General features: G+C 38.3%; 2 protein-coding genes across 2 annotated transcripts; one reads left to right on the forward strand and one right to left on the reverse strand.

Moving 5' to 3' along the window:
* The first annotated feature begins 4,998 nt into the window (after window positions 1–4,998).
* On the forward strand, window positions 4,999–13,411 carry LOC139940942 (lipid droplet-regulating VLDL assembly factor AUP1-like). The gene is made up of 11 exons (XM_071937348.1): window positions 4,999–5,106; window positions 6,247–6,341; window positions 7,433–7,573; window positions 7,909–8,059; window positions 8,388–8,572; window positions 8,990–9,142; window positions 9,470–9,630; window positions 9,853–10,059; window positions 10,689–10,831; window positions 11,384–11,481; window positions 11,616–13,411. The coding sequence occupies exons 2-11, from the start codon at window positions 6,304–6,306 to the stop codon at window positions 11,647–11,649; spliced, it is 1,311 nt and encodes a 436-aa protein (XP_071793449.1). The 5' UTR covers window positions 4,999–5,106; window positions 6,247–6,303; the 3' UTR covers window positions 11,650–13,411.
* A 47-nt stretch (window positions 13,412–13,458) lies between these two features.
* On the reverse strand, window positions 13,459–17,352 carry LOC139940943 (L-seryl-tRNA(Sec) kinase-like). The gene is made up of 8 exons (XM_071937349.1): window positions 17,281–17,352; window positions 16,780–17,101; window positions 16,255–16,416; window positions 15,297–15,471; window positions 14,684–14,885; window positions 14,375–14,453; window positions 14,031–14,124; window positions 13,459–13,664 (listed from the first exon to the last, which is right to left on the reverse strand). Exons 2-8 carry the CDS (start codon window positions 17,038–17,040, stop codon window positions 13,459–13,461), a joined length of 1,179 nt encoding a protein of 392 aa, XP_071793450.1. The 5' UTR covers window positions 17,041–17,101; window positions 17,281–17,352.
* Window positions 17,353–17,631: the final 279 nt, after the last annotated feature.

Raw genomic sequence — 17,631 nt, forward strand, 5'->3', positions numbered from 1 at the left:
ATGGTTGATTCCCCCAATAGATTTGAATGGTGGTGGAGCAGCTAATACAGAGTCCTATAGACCTTTCATGGTGCAGCCATCTTGGCTTATTTCCAATGTTACCAAACCGAGGCTGCAAGAAAAAAATAGTCTGGTTCCTAATGCAAAATGATTATGAGGATGCATTATTGACCAGCATGATAAAGGTATATTAGTTTGGTTTTAAAGGCAGTGGACAGTGTGCCAGGGTACTCCACATGCGGTTTTGTCCGAACAAAAAATGCCGCGCTGGACAAAATTGTTGTCACCCTGACAAAAAATATCACGCCCAGGAAAACAATTTTGATAAACACTTCACGACAAACACAAACCACCATTCAATGCGCTGTATCAACTACCTTTTTGTATAGTGTGCAGCGACTGGTACCCAGAAGAAGGCTATTTCGTAATAACATTTGGCGTGCATTTTTCTCTGTGTCGCAGGGCATCCTGACTTCATTTTGACAACAGCGTGTTATTAGACTTGGTTCCAAGTCTGTGATCATATGGTTTAGTCGTCCCTGATATATTATTGGTTAAATACAGCGCCCTCTCATGAACAAACATCTGTCATTAGAGAATGGTTAGAGCGTGGTAGCAAATCTACAGGGGAATTCTGTGTGGCTGATGCAGAAAAATTACCACACTCTCAGGACTTGAAATCAAATTAACGTGGTATTTGGAGACCGATCAGAGATTGAAAAATACCCGGACACAAATCTGAAACTCAATTTATTTTCCGGGGGATCGTGCACAAAGTGGTTTTGTTCGAGCTGAAATGGTTTGCACAAAATTGCTTACACAATCAGTCGATTTTGCAGGAATAGTTTGTGCAACTGCCGATCGTGCAGGAATGGTTTGTGGTTTGTGCAATTGGTTTATCTATTTGAGTATGAATAGTTTGCGCAATTTGCCGATAGTACAGGAGTAGTATGTGCAATATGGTGATAGATTTGGAATTGTTTGTGCAATTAGCAGATCGTGCATGAATTATTTGCGCAATTTGAAAACGGTGCATGAACGGTTTACGTTATTTGACGATAGTGCAGAATTGGTTTAGCGCTTAGACAAAATTTGTGGAGAACCCTGGACACTATTGGTAATTACTCAAAATAAATATTAGCATAAAACCATACTGGTAACGAGTAATGGGGAGCTGTTGATGGTATAAAACATTGTGAGAAATGGCTCCCTCTGAAGTAACATAGTTTTTGAGAAAGAAGTAAATTTTCCACAAACTTGATTTGGAGACCTCAGATTTAGAATTTGAGGTCTCAAAATCAAGCATCTGAAAGCAAACGACTTCGTGTGACAAGGTTGTTTTTTCTTTCATTATTATCTTGCAACTTCGATGAACGATTGAGTTCAAATTTTCACAGGTTTGTTATTTCATGCATGTTGAGATACACAAAGTGAGAAGACTGGTCTTTGACAATTACCAACAGTGTCTAGCGTCTTTAAGTCGTAAACCAACAACACCACTATGTTATGACTTTCAGTGATTGGTTTTAAATGGTACAGTGCATGTAGCTGCAGTGGGGGTGGAAGGGGGGGTAGGGTTATGGTTAGTCCATTTTTTCTTCACTTGGTTAAAGGAACACGTTGCCTTGGATCTGTCGAGTTGGTCTTTGAAAAGCATTTGTAACTGTTTGTTATAAAATGTATATGATCAGAAAGATATTTTAGAAGTAGAATATAATGATCCACAATTAGTAATACTCAAAATTGTGGGTTTTCCTTTTACCTCGTCGAATAACACAGTTGAACATTTATGTTGACCCCCATAAATGGCCGACCATTTATGTTGACTCCCATAAATGGCCGACCCTGTTAGTTTGCAAAGTAAAAGGAATACCACGCAATTTCGAGGCAAGTTTATGTAGATCATTGTGTTCTACTTTTAAAGATAGTGGACACTATTGGTAATTGTCAAAGACTAGCCGTCACAGTTGTTGTATCTCAACATATGCATAAAATAACAAACCTGTGAAAATTTTAGTTCAATCAGTCATCGAAGTTGCAAGATAATAATGAAAGAAAAAACACCTTTGTCACACAAAGTTGTGTGCTTTCAGATGCTTGATTTCGAGACCTCAAATTCTAAACTTGAGGTCTCAAAATCAAATTCGTGGAAAATTATTTCTTTCTTGAAAACTACATCACTTCAGAGGGAGCTGTTTATCACAATGTTTTATACCATCAACCTCTCCCCATTACTCGTAATCAAGAAAGGTTTTATGATGATAATTATTTTGAGTAATTACCAACAGTGTCCTCTGCCTTTAAATCATAACAAGCGGTTACAACGATTTTCAAAGCCCAACTTGACCGAAGGCAACGTGTCCTTTAATAAGGTTATCTTAGAAATGGGTAATTGCTTCCAAACATTTTAACTCCATCCTTCAGCCCACCCATTCCGCTGTACATGTAATAGCACACACATGTGTAGAGTATGCACCATTCAAAACCACTTGAATGGTTTTGAGTGATAGGAAAGCACACTATCAACACTGTTCAAATGGTAATGCAATGTATGTACATTCGCACTGGGAAAATGTGAGATGTGAATGTGAATGGTTTTGAATGGTCTATTGGTAGGAGGGTGGTCGTTTGACAGTTTTTTCAATTTGTTCTTTTGTTTTCAAAAATGAAAAAAAAAGGTTGTTATTGTTTGTAGAATAAAATGCAAGAACTGCTACTATCCAAGCTTTTTAGCTAAACTCACAAATAAATACAACACAGTGTGCGCCGGAAGCCTTGAAGGAACATGTTGCCTTGGATCAAGTGAGTTGGTCAATGGAAAATGTTTGAAACCGTTTGTTATAAGATGCTTGGGTAATTCCATAACACTTTTCTGTGTCATTTCTTGATCTTGGTGCTAGTAGTTCTATGTGAAACATTCCTTCCACTAAGTTTATAAACTGAGTTTTGCTTGACACCCAATGCTTTGAAGTGATATTAGAAATGTGGTGGGCTACATCACATATATTTGGTTTTCTGGTGATGCATTATGAATTACTGGAGTAATTGTTATAAAAAATATACATTAACTTGTTCAATTATGATTATCATTAATAATTGTGTTATTTGGGTGGGTTTTTTTTTAGTGGGGGACAAACAAACAAAAACATAATGAAAGTGGGAAAGCTTTTATAGCAGGTTCCACATACAATTATAATTAACTTACATTCTAGTTGACATCTCTCTCTTTTTTAGTATGACTGCGGCCAACAATCATGATGGCTGCACTAAGAACTTGGGAAAAGTTTCCGTATGGCGCCACCACTTTTTCATTCGATATGAAATAATAAAGTATCTAATTTACCTCAATGAGATATCCCTTTTTGTAAAAAAAGAGTGAACAAGTGGTGGCGCCATACGGAAAGTTATCCAGAACTTGGATTAGTAGGAGGAGAGGACCCCCCTCAACAAGCTCAATCAACCATTCAAGAAAACGGAAAAGTTTCCGTATGGCGCCACTACTTTTTCATTCTATATGAAATAATATTCCATATCGTATCTAATTTACCTCGATGAAATATCCCTTTTTGTAAAAATTAGTGAAAAGTGGTGGCACCATTCGAAAGCTATCCAACAAAACACCCACTAATTAAAACTTACTGATTAATTTTATTATTTTAATTTTTAGTTAGGGACTAAGTTTGTCATTCCGGCCAACAAATCCGAATTGTCAAAGCCCACGGCAACAATTGTTTCCCATCCTAAATTAAGAATGGCAACCTTCGACCAAGAAATATCATCTCAAGCAAATCACTAGAAATATTTCAGGAAAACCTTAACAAAGTGTCCCAAAAATTAAACCATCCCATCCACACATGTTATGTACCGTGCATACGTTACGGCGGGTAAAGTCGCCAGTTTTAAAAACAATTTCCGCTGATTACCAAATAATAAACTAATAATTTATGGAATTCTGAGACGTCAGGCAAGAGTATCAGTTTGAATTATCGAACAAGAAATACCTGAAGATATATTAACAATCATTTATGAAGAGAAAATGTGTGAAAATGAAAAAATATTGGGCATTTACCTTGGCCACTTTTGTTCACACGTTGGCCTCATTGAAAAACAGTCGGAAAAGGGGGACTGTGCGCGCGCACAGGTTTAAAGGGCCCGCTCTGCGTATACACATATGTATGTACGGTGTACGTATACATGCAAGCCACGTGGTTGTGTAGTAGCCGCGTGGATACGACTACTATACGACTGTTGTATTCTCGCGCGTATTCGAACTTCCGGGACCATTGTGGGGTTTTTTGTTAGCGAAATTTTGTTTCGGCATTTATTTTAGTTTATGACCATTATATTGTTGGGAGTGTAATACTAATTAACAAAACTAATGAAATATTTTATTTCATAAAGAATACAGTTCTTCGTTTGACGTGAAGCATTTCTCGTTCAAATACGAGCGAGAATGCAACAGTCGTAGTCGTCACTACACTACCATACCGCGCCGCAGTGCCACCGCTGGTCTTATCTGGCGCCCTCTACAAGGGATTTTAAAGAAAGAAAAAAAAATGTTTCCAAAACTTTTGGATATGAATGTATTCTGTGATTCATTACAGATAAAGAGACAAAATAACATTCGAAATAAGGGTCTCAGATCTCTATAGCTATTCAATGGTACCCTACCTACTTTTCGTCAAAGGTATTGTCAGAGCAGCATGCAGAGAAATTTGTCAAGCAGTTTTTTATGGACCCAATTTAATCAGAAGCTGCTTGACAAATTCTACTTAATATAAAACATTGCTATAAGCAAGATAACCAGTAACTAGTAACAGCAGTGTTAAGCAGTAACAGCAGATATGATATTCTGGCTGGTAACCTATTCTTGCTTTACAGTTTGTTTTATGTTTATACAGAGGCTTTATATGACAAAAATAATGTTTATTCATGTTTCTTCATAGACTTGCGTAGTCCTTCAGCTTCCGATTTAGCTTTTCATACAGTAAATGTAGCGCCCTCTACCGGTGGGTCGCCAATCCAGATTACACGACTGCTTACTAAAATTTAGTGCTGACTTTTCATACGTTTCACACACTGCAAACGGACTGGAATCACATTAACGTAAGTCATTTCTAAACTACTTTATTATATTACTAATTGAATGGTGCGGTAGACATATTTCGGACATGTTAAGGTGAGAATTCGGACTGTAAACCTTGGGAAATATTGCGGAAGGGATTTACCACCTTACCAGCAGCGCAAGAAAAGTGCCACCGATCGTGTACAAAACAATTGTCAATAGGCTACATTACCACTGAATACTACTTAGTCAACTTTCACTTCATCAGCTGCCATGCCATCACATGAGTTCCATTTTTGTCTGTAAAAGAAAAGGAGATCACATATGTACAAGTACACATGTGTACCTGGAGCCAGTAGAATTGTGATAAAACACCACGTGTATTTTGTTGTAATTTTAAGATGTTTACTAATAATATTATAATAGTACTACTGCAAAGCGCATGAATTGATCACATTCAAAACACAACACAAGGCAAGGTCGTCAGGACAGGTCCGAGGATCAGAGGGAGAACGGAAGTTGGTCCTGTATTCTATAGTTACTCCTGGAAGTTGAGACGACTCATCCTTCGGACAACTCGACAGTCTGATGTACTCCAACCAAAACTTAAAAAGACAAGTCTACTTTTGATCAGATTGAGCATGCTGAATGGTGTAAGCTGTAGGTCAAACTTGTCTCTGCTGGTCTATGCACTTCGCAGAGTCCTCTTACTTCTTAGTCTTAGTCTTTTACCGATGCCTCAGTAACGGCTTGTCAAGCTGTCTTGTCTGACCAGTGGAGTTTTCTGACTCATGATTGAGTTGTCCGCTGAGTGAGTTGTCTAACATTAGTTGCGATAATGTAACCTTCCTCCCGACGGAAGAGGAGGGTTATGTTATAATCACCAATACTCGTCGGACATCCATCACAAGCACTGATTTGATGCGCTGGGCGTGTCTGCATTAACTATTTATTTTGTGTGTGTCGCTACAGCACAAAGTTTTATTGTGCGCTGCTTTTTTACTGCTTGATCCGCCGTTGCCTGTAGTGTGGCACTGTGAGTGAGCAAAGAATACATGTAACACATTGCCCCAAAGGCTACATTTAGTTTAAACCTACATGTAAGTTGTAACCCTAATCGGCTATATAACCTTAAAAAACATAATTTCACACGGGTTTTTTTTTCCACCATTTTTCCTTAGATGAAAGAGAGTGAACTCCACATCAAGAATTGGATTTGGAAGTAAATAAAAACAAAGATGAACATGGATGTATCACAGTTATTCAGTTCTGAAAGGTGAGGTCATTAACTTTGGATGTTAAAAAGGGTTTTGTAGCTTTCTCTGATTTGTTATTATGGCCTTGTAAAAAGAGTTCTGGGACAGTATACAGTAAAAATTTTGAGCAACCAGCCCTGTGTCTTGTGGATTCCTCCGTTCATTGAAGACAAATGGGATGCTATGGATGTGCATTTGGCTATTGATAGGCAAAGTCTATTGTCTGTTGTCTCTCGGTACACTGGTGCAAAGATGTAGAAGGTATCATTATGGGACGGAGATAAATCCACACTCCGACCATCCCTATGGTTGTGCTCCAATAGGCGGCTACAGCCAGGCTATCCTGTTACTTTGGGTGTTGCTAAGGGTCCTATACTTCAATGCATGATGATGCTAAAATCTTGCTAATGCTGTTGCTGCTAGTTGTGGCTTGGCATTATTTTCTTCCGTTATTGATAAATTGGGGTTGTCATCCACAGATTCTTTTCAAAACCAAAACAACTCAAACAAGATTTTAACATGGTGCAACCACAAACCTCACCTAATTAGGCATTGTCCAGATTTGCGGCTGAACAGCTATATTAAAGGAACACGTTGCCTTGGATCGGACGAGTTGGTCAAAACAAAAGCGTTTGTAACCGTTTTTTATATAATGCATATGGTTGGAAAGATGTTTTAAAAGTAGCATACAATGATCCACACAAGTTTGCCTCGAAATTGCGTGGTTTTCCTTCTACTGTGCGAACTATCACCGTCGGCCATTTATGGGAGTCAAAATTTTGACCCCCATAAATGGCCGACGTGTTAGTCGACGAGGTAAAAGGAAAACCACGCAATTTCGAGGCATGTTTGTGTGGATCATTGTATTCTACTTTTACAACATCTTTCTACCCATATGCATTTTATAAAAAACGGTTACAAACGTTTTTCAAAGACCAACTCGACCGATCCAAGGCAACGTGTTCCTTTAAGGTATAGGACGTCCTTAGCACCACCCTTAAGCATATAGCCATAGTTGTAGATGCCAATTCTGCTAAGACCTACTTTACTCCCACCATGCAAAATTGCAAGCCCTATTTATTGATAAAAGTAAACGTTATTTGTTTTCCAGATTGACTGGTGGTAGTTTGGCCGGTATTCTGCTGCTGATGTATATGCCTATAGGTGTACTCCTAACAGTACTACGCATCTTCATTGGTGCCCATGTTCTCCTCATATCATGTATCCTTCCAAGAGCATCTCTTCTCAGACGGTAATATTTATGATCAATAAAGAAGTTTTTGATTTTGTTAATATATTTTCTTATAAATGATCTTCCGGTCGAGGGAACTCGGCAAACTCTCGAAAGGGGATATAAACATCAAGCTGGCAACAGCCAATCTCTGTCATACAAACATTGGTTTAATGTCGCGTTGTGAATCAGCGGTTTGCTAAATAGGTTTTGAACCCACAACCAGCTCCGAATTTAGTGGTTTGGGTTATTGGCTTTAACTGTTGACTGACACTAAAGAGAAGAAGAAAAATTCCAGAGATTAAATCTCACAAAGTTTTGAAAATTGTTTGTCTTGTTTTTGTTGTCTTATGCAGGATTGTTCTACGTGTCATGAATTTATTCCTGGGTCTTGTCATTTCCCATGAAGGATTAGAAAACAGAGATCCAGCTGCAAAGGTCATCGTAGCCAATCACATCTCGGTATTTGATCATGTGACCATTGGCCTGGTCGTTCCCTCTATTGTAGTGAGTTAAAATTTGAATTTTCAAATGAATGTTCACAGGATACATGTAGGTGCGTGTAAGTGCACTGCGCAAGTAAGTGCACTACCTGTGTAATTGCACTGCCCGTGTATTAAAGTGCACTGCGTAAGTAAGTGTACTGCGTGTGTAGTTGTGCTGCCTGTGTAAGTGCACCGGGCATGTGAAGTATTTAAGTATCTCATATAACTAGTGAAGTATCTTGCCTGCCAGGAAAATGTCAATATTTTTGTAAGTTTGTCTCTTTACACATATTTTCAGAAAATGTTAGTTTTATAGATTGATTTGCACAATTTTGTTGATGTGTTTGTAGCCCAATGTGTGGAGTTTACCTACCTATGTGACATGGGCAATGGGATACACAGAGATGGGGGCAAGAGATGGGAGAACAACCCTGCTGCGTAATCTCAAGAAACACTTTGCTACCAGTAATGTACCTATTGCATCCCTACCAGAAGGTGCTATGACTAATGGACAAGTTGGCATGCTGAAATTTAGGTAAGTAACTTAGTTCAAGAGGTAGACCAGTTAATCTTGAACTAAAAATTTTGCTTGAGTGTGACCAACAAGTTCTAACTAAGCTGAAGAGTGTTTAACAGATATAAGTATATATATTTGGTTTGCGGTAACTCCATGTGTGTGTCTACTTGCCAGGTAGATTTTGTTGTTCACTTCACTACCACAGAGTGAGTTTTTAATAGGCCTTATCAGCCCGACTAGCTTGCATTAGTCATCGTATACACATATTTTTGTACCTTTATCTTGTAAATACATAGTTTAATGATTTTAAAAAATTTGTAATGTATTTTGTAAGTTTTTTAATTTTTTTATATTGAATCCAACCTTATGTGGTTGCAAATAAAATGAACCTTACCTTACCAGGAGACTAAGATAAAAGTATATACTTGTTTGCAGTACTTGGCCGTTTGACCTCGGGGAGCCAATACAACCAATCATCCTCACAGTGAGGAGACCATTCCTCGGAGTAAACGTTGAAAGCCTCGGCAGTAGCCTCTGGAAAGACATCTTTTGGTTTCTCTTCGTCCCATTCACACGCTTCCATGTGAGGTAGGTACAATGGCCAAGGTATATTCATCCGTTAATATAGACCACTATATGTTTGGCTCACACATTTCCGTATTAGGTACTTTACTCGATAGGGTCTTTATATTGACTCAGTTCCATGTCAAGTACCTCATTTCTAACTTACATGTGCAGGCCTGAATTTACAAAGAGGCCTAGTCTTCTGTGGCACTGGTCTTAGCCTTGGTACTCATTCAAAAGTTCCCCCCCATATCCTATAAGGTTTTTTAATGGAAGTGCCCTTTGCAAAATAAATTTAGCTTTTCCCTCTCAAAGATGAAAATCCTGAATACCTGCTGTCTTTTTTTACAGATTGCTGCCGTCCCAAAGAAAGTTGGGTTCAGAATCTTTGGATGATTATTCAAGACGTGTTCAGAGTCTTATGGCACAAGAACTAGGCACTCAGATCACTCCATTCACAAGTGCAGACAAGGCTGAATACATCAAAAGATCCTATGTTTACCAACCAGAAGGTGGGTTGATAGTCAATAGCAAGGTTCTTCAATTTTTTTTCACTTCTGAACTGGGCCCACTTTTAAAAAGCTGCTAAAGCAAATTTCTTGGCCAAAAACTTAAAGCAGGTCCTAAGTTATGAGTAACTTGTCCTAACTCAAGATAAGACTAGTCTTAACTCTTTGTGAAATCTAGCTAAGGTTTGTTTTGTTTCACTTAACTTAGACAATTCTTTCCCACAGCGACCAGGCCACAGCCTGTTCCCCAGCAGACTACACCGTCTCCCCCATCCCAAGGGGCTTCATCCACCACTGGTTCCCCTAACAGTACCCAGCAAGGAGACTCTGCAGCAAGGACTGATGCTGAGAATGATCAACTCTGCATGATGGTTCAACAGGTCAAAGAAGTACTTCCACATGTCGCTGAGGCTACAATAAGAACAGATCTGGGTGAGTAATAATAATACTGTCATTTATAAGGTCACTGCTGCAGGCACCCTAAACTGCCTGCAAGCCATCTGGCGCTGTGGGAACCTATTCATGGGGTGAACCTGAGGGGAAGACCAGAAGTTGAGCTTTGTTGGTGTTCTGAGAAAGATGCTGGGGTAGAGACCACAACAGAGTTGCCTGCCTGCATAAAGGACAGGGAAGATTGGAGACGCGGCTGGCGATCCTGCCTGCGAGCGATATGATGATAAAGAACAAAGCGCCTGTCATTCAATAATTTACACAAAGAAAACAAGAAAATACATTGGAACAAACAGATCATAAACTAAGAAAAATTGAGTTTCAATTTGGTGCTTGAAAGTGTCAGTAGGTGTCACTTCCCTGATAGTACATGGCAGCTTGTGATTCCACAATTAAGGGGCCCCTTCTTTTAGAAGAGTGGAACCATCGTCCCATTGATATCAGAAGAGGAGAGAAGCCACCTTCGACCTCCAGGCCCAACTGTATTTCTATATGAAGTGAGATTGTCAGAATTTAAATAGTAAATGGAATTTTTTGCTATCTGACAGAAGCACAATAAGGACTAAAACTATTATCAAAATTCTAATTTGTTGTTCATTTTCCTTTTTTAGGAATAACAAATTGTGTTGATACCACAATAACAAACATCTTAGAAGGATGTGTATCAGTAGTGCCTCCTGATTCTCCAGAACGGTTAGAGCAAAAGGAGTTGGGCGGAGCCTGTGCCCCTCCTCCATCAACCCCATCACCAAGTGTAAGTATTTATAGCTTGTTATTGTTAATGCATACAAAACAATGTAGGGACCTTGTCAGTGAAGCCCTCAAAAGTTTTCTAGAATGATGTATTGCTTTTTAAAGGGTACATTGAAAATAAATTTGATCTTTGAATTGGTGTATCCCGATTGTTTTGTAAGGTAGGTTCATAGATTGGTTTTTATCACCAATAAAAGTCACCAGTGATAGTTTCAGCTGAATACAGTGTCTACTTGAAAACAGCGAAGAACTGTCTCGGTATTTTCATCAAAAATGTTGAACCCATTTAGTTTAGTGAGGTTGCAGCAGGTACCAACTGTGGCTCTGGCCACAGCATTCACAATGAGACACCAGGGATATCTAAATTGCCAAAAGTCACTCCAAAACAATCTGTGGAGATTCAATTTTGTTGGCTTACTTTTATTGGTTTCTAATCAACACAGGTATCACAGACCAAATCATTTTGCAGGATCTGCAAACTGTTTGACCGTACCATAACAACATGATTTGAAGTGTTGATACTGAATAAGTTTCTGTTTTGTCTTCTTTGTAGTCGTTAAAATTCTCCTCACCAACATTTGGTAAATCTTCCAAGACACGGCAGATGTCCTACAAAGAACGAAAAGATGCCCTTTTGTTTAACGCTCGAAGGTATGTGAAATTAGTTTTCACTAGATTTGAAAAGTAAAGAAAAATGGCTTTTTGAAAAGTTATTATTTTTATTTGACAATTAAATAAAATAAGCCATGTTTAAAATTCCTTGTTCTGATCTTCTTTTGTTTCAGACATTACATGGAGAAGCACGGTTTGACTACCTGACTGCCCCCTCCCCCAATCTTAGAGACCCCAAAATTTCCATCCTCGTTCTGTTCAGTTTTATGTCCGACAATGTGCGCCACATTTTGCCAACCAGAGGAAGTGTGCAGGCAAATAACAACACAATGACAGTTTTGTTTAAGAAACTTCCAAATATAGAGCACATAGATTACTTAAAGATGCTGGGATAGATTTAAAAACAAAAGGCCATTTAACCACTTCATGATGGATATTTTTGGGACATACTTCTGGCAAACATTTGTTAACGTCTGGAACAATTTCCGATTTTCTGCCAAAATGTGGACTGCCGACACTTTGTCCACCTGGGCTTTCCAGTGTGTAGTGTGATGAGGCAGACACCTACCGTAGAATGCTTGTTATCACCTATTTAATGAGCGACAGCAGGCCCTGAAAACATGGACTTGTAAAATCCCTTTCAAATGGATATTGTTTAACCCAGATTTCGGACCCTTGTGCTGTTGTTTTATGGCTCACTGCCAAGGTTCTGCAAATCGGGGACGAATGTCTACTCAATTTTTCCACACATCGAATCCCAGAACTAATTATGAGAACTTTTGTTGTCTCTCCTTTGTTGAGTTAAGAGTCTCATTGTGGCACTGATATTTTTCAAAGGAAAATTATACTCGAGAAGCTCCAAAACGCTCCGAGAAATAATACTGGACTTTGAAAATATATAAAAAATACCGACGTGAGGTGGTTAAAGATTTTTGAAAGAATGTTTCACTTGGAAGGTTTGTTGAAATATTATTGACACACAACTACAATTACAAGTTTTTTTCCCAGTTTAATGTAGGCATGTATCAAAGAAACTTAACAGATATACCCGTTTTACAAATTTGACAGGAGTACACATAAAATGTTTTTTATTTAGCTTGCCTACAACCTTTCAGCTGATTTGCAGATTTCCTCTTTGCCATTGAAAACTGAAGTATCCTTTAAAGTTGTCTGTACTTGGCTATTTTCTCACTTCATTTATTGCAAATGCAAATGTTGTAGTTAAATGTTTCTACAAATTTTCATTCAGTGAATAATGCCAGATTTGTTAATTTTGACATATTCAGAAAGTTATTGTTAGTCATAAACCAACACCAGAATACATCGCTCGCATTTTAACTGCAAAAATACAACTTTCAGTTTAAAAAGAAGTTTCATCATCCAATGCCATATTAAGAAAACAGAAAGGCAGAGAATGACAATTCAGACAAAAGCTCTTTGTCAAGGCCCGATCCCACTGCAGCGATAACGACGCAAAGAGAATGCATTCCATTGGTTGAATAGGCATGTGCGTATTCTGCATGGAACAATTCAACCAATAGAGTGCGTTCTCTCTGCGTCGTGATCGTTATCGTTTTCGTTATCGCTGCAGTGTGACTCGGCCTTCATGCATTTTAAACGGTGCATATTTTAGTTATAAACGCAAACATAATTCATCATTACATAAGATTTTGGTATAAACGCAAACATAATTCATCATTACATAAGATTTTGTTATCAATAAAACATTATTCATCTCAAATAGTCATTGTTTAAAGTCTCTTGTTTGTTCTTTCGTTTCCAAGTATTATTCTGGAGTAGCTGATTGTCTCTTCACTCAACACGACACTGTATGGTGCTCCTGCTGAACCATGCATCCCAACTTTGTAAAGTCTTCCTAGCTTCAGTTGCTCGAAGGTTATCAAGGTTTTAGATTTATGACAATGCTAAACATTTTTGGTCCATGATATAGGTGTTCTATCGACACATGTTATTACTTTAAAATCTTGTTGATTTCCAAGTTCATGTTTGGCGGGGTCAACTTACTTCCAGCTGTTTATCAAACAAATCTATTGTGAATGTCTCAAAGTTGTTTGGTTCATCATCTCTGGAGGTTGTTTTTTCAGCATCTAGTGGTGGTGGGACAACCGTGCAATCACGAACCTGCTGGAGTAAATTCTGTCGCGCAGAGTTGAGTTTGGCTGCCAGGGTTTTCAGCTCAACTTTGGTCATCGAGCCTTTATCTATGAGAACAAAAATACAAAAGAAAATTAACTCTTTTTTTCAATAAGGAATCGGCTTGAAACTGTTCAGAAATTGTAATAACAGGGGGGTTGATTTCACAAGGAGTTATTAACATCTTATGGCTAGACCAAACTAAGAACGATTACTTCATCCTAACTTGAGATAACTCTTTGTGAAATTCACCCCTGATATTCCTTCTTCACATTTATCATGTCAAGATTTAACAAAACAGTATTTTGTATACAAACAAGAATTTAGAAGATTATAATGCATTACACATCAGAGTGTATGACAAGGCAGTGAGGTTTAAAACCAAAAGAGCGATGTTCTTGCCAAAAGGGTCTTCACTTTGAAACATGGCGTACCTTTAGCCAAAGTCATTTTCTTAGCAACACACTTCCTCAGTATTTGATCAACCCAGTGAATTACATTGGTGGCACAAACAGCACGGCAAGAATCCTGTAAAGATCAACACCGAGAGATTTAAAATTTTGCACCGTGAAAACACACTATATAGAAAACATTATTGAGTCTGAGACGTCACTCCAGAGATTACGACGAGATACTGATAATGAAGTATTCATAACAAATTTACTGTTTCTTCTATGGTGTTAAAAACAAAACCTCTAAGATAACAACAGATTACACTTCCATCCTCAAGACTTGGCTAATCTTATGATCTTTCTCAGTACGAGTTCTTCAAACTTACCTTCTCTTCAATATTCTCTTCTTGTAATGGAGACTCTGGTGCCATCAGAGCTCGTAAAATCAAACTCCACAAAGCAGACCTTTCAAGAAAAAAATTATCTTTTAATCTCTGTTACAATTGTGTTCATAAAGCATCATAGTTTGTTTTTCATATACGCATGTTGTGGTCGGGTTTGAGTTCCGATTTTGACACAGCAAGACACTATTATGGCTTGGGAAAGTACAGAGTATACAGCTTAAGTAATAGCTGCCAACACAGAGAGCACAATGTTTTTATTCGGGGGAAAATAAGAGGAGAATTTATTCTTACAGGGTGTCTTCACTATCGACGCTTTCAACAAGAATCTGAACGACATTTCTTTCCCATGATGCAGCTTGTTGGTTCGGTGCTTCCATCTTGCCAGCCATTTTGATGATTGTCTCCATGGAAACGGCCTGTTGACGTTTTGCATTCCTTGCAATGGCCTCATCAGAACTACAGTGTAAATAAATCTGACAAAACCCTGCAGAATCTACAAGAAAGTAAAATTAATGAATATTTAAAAACTAAAGGCAGTCTCAAAATTCTTAGAATGAAACAAAATTTTCTCAAGCTTAAAAGATTTTTGCAACAAACTATAAGAATCTGAATGAGTTAAAAGCTTTCCCTTAGAACAAGGAAATAAAAGTTTCAACTTTTTACAATACCTTCTTAATAGTTCTCTTGAGATTTTATAATTTTTTTATTCTTGTCCTCTGAACAAGTGCATCATATATTTTTTTATCTCAGACTCTATTAGTTAAAATATTACAGCTAAAGTTTCCTCTACATCATGAGAGTGTTCCTTTGCAGAGATCATTGTTTTGACAAGTACGCATTTCCAAATCGGGTCTTAAGTTCTACGAGTTGTTCAGAGAATGCGGAAAGTTACATGCAAACTCACGTTTCCTTGCCAACTGATAATACTCATATCTCATGCTTCTGTAGAACATATTGTCATCAATAAGGAAGACAATCGGTGATGTCTCAAGTTCACATTCACTGGATGAAGGAGTCTCAACCTTCATCGTTCTAGACATCAGTTGGTCTTGAAACAATGACAACAGTTTGGTCCGAACCTAAAAAGAGCAAAAAATTGTTCTATTTTATATTTCGTGTTGTGAAACTAAGGGACCCTCAACAGCATCTTGCACTGTAACCTATAGGATGCAGACTGTAAAGAGAAGATGTTGTTGATTAGTTTAAGATGTGGGAGGAAAACCCCAATGGGGAAACACACATAATCAGGTAAGGACTGAAAACCCTATCTACACAAGGGGAGGGGGGGGGGGGGCATCCAACCAGGGAACACAGAGGTGATATACGAAGAAAGAAACCATTCTAACAAACTGGCCTTGGGCCCAATTTCATAAAGCTGATAAGCAAAGTATACTGCTTAGCAAATATAGACGAGTGGGGCACCAGCGGCGACAGTGTACACTTGGCTTGGCTGGTTACTGTTGTAACGCTAACAGGCTTTTTGCGACATTGGGCCCCGGTCCCAATGCAGTTCATTGCCTATCCCATCTTTCAGGATAATTTTTGGCACGTGGCCACCAATTTATCCGCCCTTAATTAACTTCAAAACCACTGAAATATTTTCTTACCTGAGAAGAAGGGTTACCGCATATATACATCCAGAAAAAAAGTTTGTAAACAATGGTCAAAATTGGGCTGTTTTTGACTCGCAGTGCCCCCCCCCCCCAAAAAAAAAAAAAAAACGGCCCGAAATTGGTGGCGCGGTCGTTGTTCTTCTTCCCAGCCTGAGAAATTGGTGGCGAGGTCGTAAAAAAAATTCCAAGAGTTCAATTGACCCTAGGAAATTCTAATAAAAGAAAGAAATTCCAGACAATTCTCCATACTTCTCTAGCAATTGGTGAAATATCTTGGCTTCTTGTGTGTCTGTCTAAATCAATGTAGACATCTCTTAGATTCGGTGTTTTGCTGCAACGAATTCTTTCCAAGATGAAGTCAACAGAGCTGATGATCTCTTTCCGGTAGGTTTTCCATGGCGATACCTCAGGCTGGGAAGAAGAACAAAATCAATTTAGTGTGAGTCTAGAACACATTTTTTATGAAAAAATTACATTGATGATTCCAAGTTTTAATTTTTTTTTTTCAATTTTGAGGTTTCAAAGAAACGAATTATTCCTTTTTGGGGAAAAAACGTATCATATCCCAGAACCCATCTCATGATTCATCATAGAGTAAAATTACATTTAAGTTACACAGAGATGATGTCAGAAACACAATGACACATTGTCTTGTAACCATAGTAACGGATTTACTGAAGCCAATACAAAGAAAGAAACATTAGATTCAGTGGGTGGCCCCACAGGTAAAATCTCAATATTTTATGCTAAATTAATGTAGAGAATTCTCATTACACTCTGTAGTGTGGTTGCTCTGGGGGCATCATCTTCTCTCATCGTCTCCATCTGAAGATGTCTTGGGATGACTTCATCATAGCAAAGATGCAGGACAATAGGATCTCTAAGTTCTGGCCACCCATCATGGAGACGGTAACATGGCCCCATCAAAGACTCGGCCAGTGACGTCTTCCCAGCACCTGGTAAACCACAGAGCGCGGCTAGACATATCTTGCTTTCTCCAAGACGCTCAAGGACTTTCAGTGATGTCTCCTCCATCTCAAAATCTGCTTCAATATCACCACACTCCTCGATCCATCCTCAAACTCCATGTCCTGATCTGGAATGGAAGCAATTATTAGTTGTCTTAAAATCTAGTATTCGAATCAAATGCATTCAAATATTTTCCCTGAATCGACACAAAATAAATAGCCACATTTATTTCGCATCTTTTCCTTTTTGTATCAAAAAGATAATGTTTATATAATTACTGAAATGTTACAAGATGCGTCAAATGACCTTCAGTGCCCCACGAAAACGTCAGCAGCAAATGCGCGGACGTTCGTCCGTCCGTCCGTCCGTGCACCGTACCACTGCTTGCGAGTAAGCTAGTCAACTCTATTATAGGTAAATACTCAATATTTCCCCACAAAATACTAAACTTGTAAAAGCTACAATACAACAAAATAACAACTTTGCCTAACTTTTGATAACCTTTATTAGTTTATCAATCACATTTGAAAGAACAATTCTATAAAAATAACAATAATTAGGGTCTCACAAAACTTGAGGCAATTTCTTACATATAAATTTACACCTAAAATAAAATGGAACTGTCTGCCCAGTTTCCGGTTTTCATTCATACACACG

The sequence above is a fragment of the Asterias amurensis genome, chromosome 8 (assembly GCF_032118995.1).
Source record: "Asterias amurensis chromosome 8, ASM3211899v1".
NCBI classification, from domain to species: domain Eukaryota; kingdom Metazoa; phylum Echinodermata; class Asteroidea; order Forcipulatida; family Asteriidae; genus Asterias; species Asterias amurensis.

Excerpts from the sequence above, each read along its gene's own strand:
- LOC139940942 (XM_071937348.1), top strand. The coding sequence starts at position 6,304 with ATGAACATGGATGTATCACAGTTATTCAGTTCTGAAAG. Across the intron at positions 7,574-7,908 it reads AGAGCATCTCTTCTCAGACG|GATTGTTCTACGTGTCATGA; the intron begins GTAATATTTATG and ends TGTCTTATGCAG. Across the intron at positions 8,573-8,989 it reads GTTGGCATGCTGAAATTTAG|TACTTGGCCGTTTGACCTCG; the intron begins GTAAGTAACTTA and ends ACTTGTTTGCAG.
- LOC139940943 (XM_071937349.1), bottom strand. The coding sequence starts at position 17,040 with ATGGAGGAGACATCACTGAAAGTCCTTGAGCGTCTTGGAGAAAGCAAG. Across the intron at positions 15,472-16,254 it reads TTTCACCAATTGCTAGAGAA|GTTCGGACCAAACTGTTGTC; the intron begins GTATGGAGAATT and ends TGCTCTTTTTAG. Across the intron at positions 14,454-14,683 it reads GTCGATAGTGAAGACACCCT|GTCTGCTTTGTGGAGTTTGA; the intron begins GTAAGAATAAAT and ends TTTTCTTGAAAG.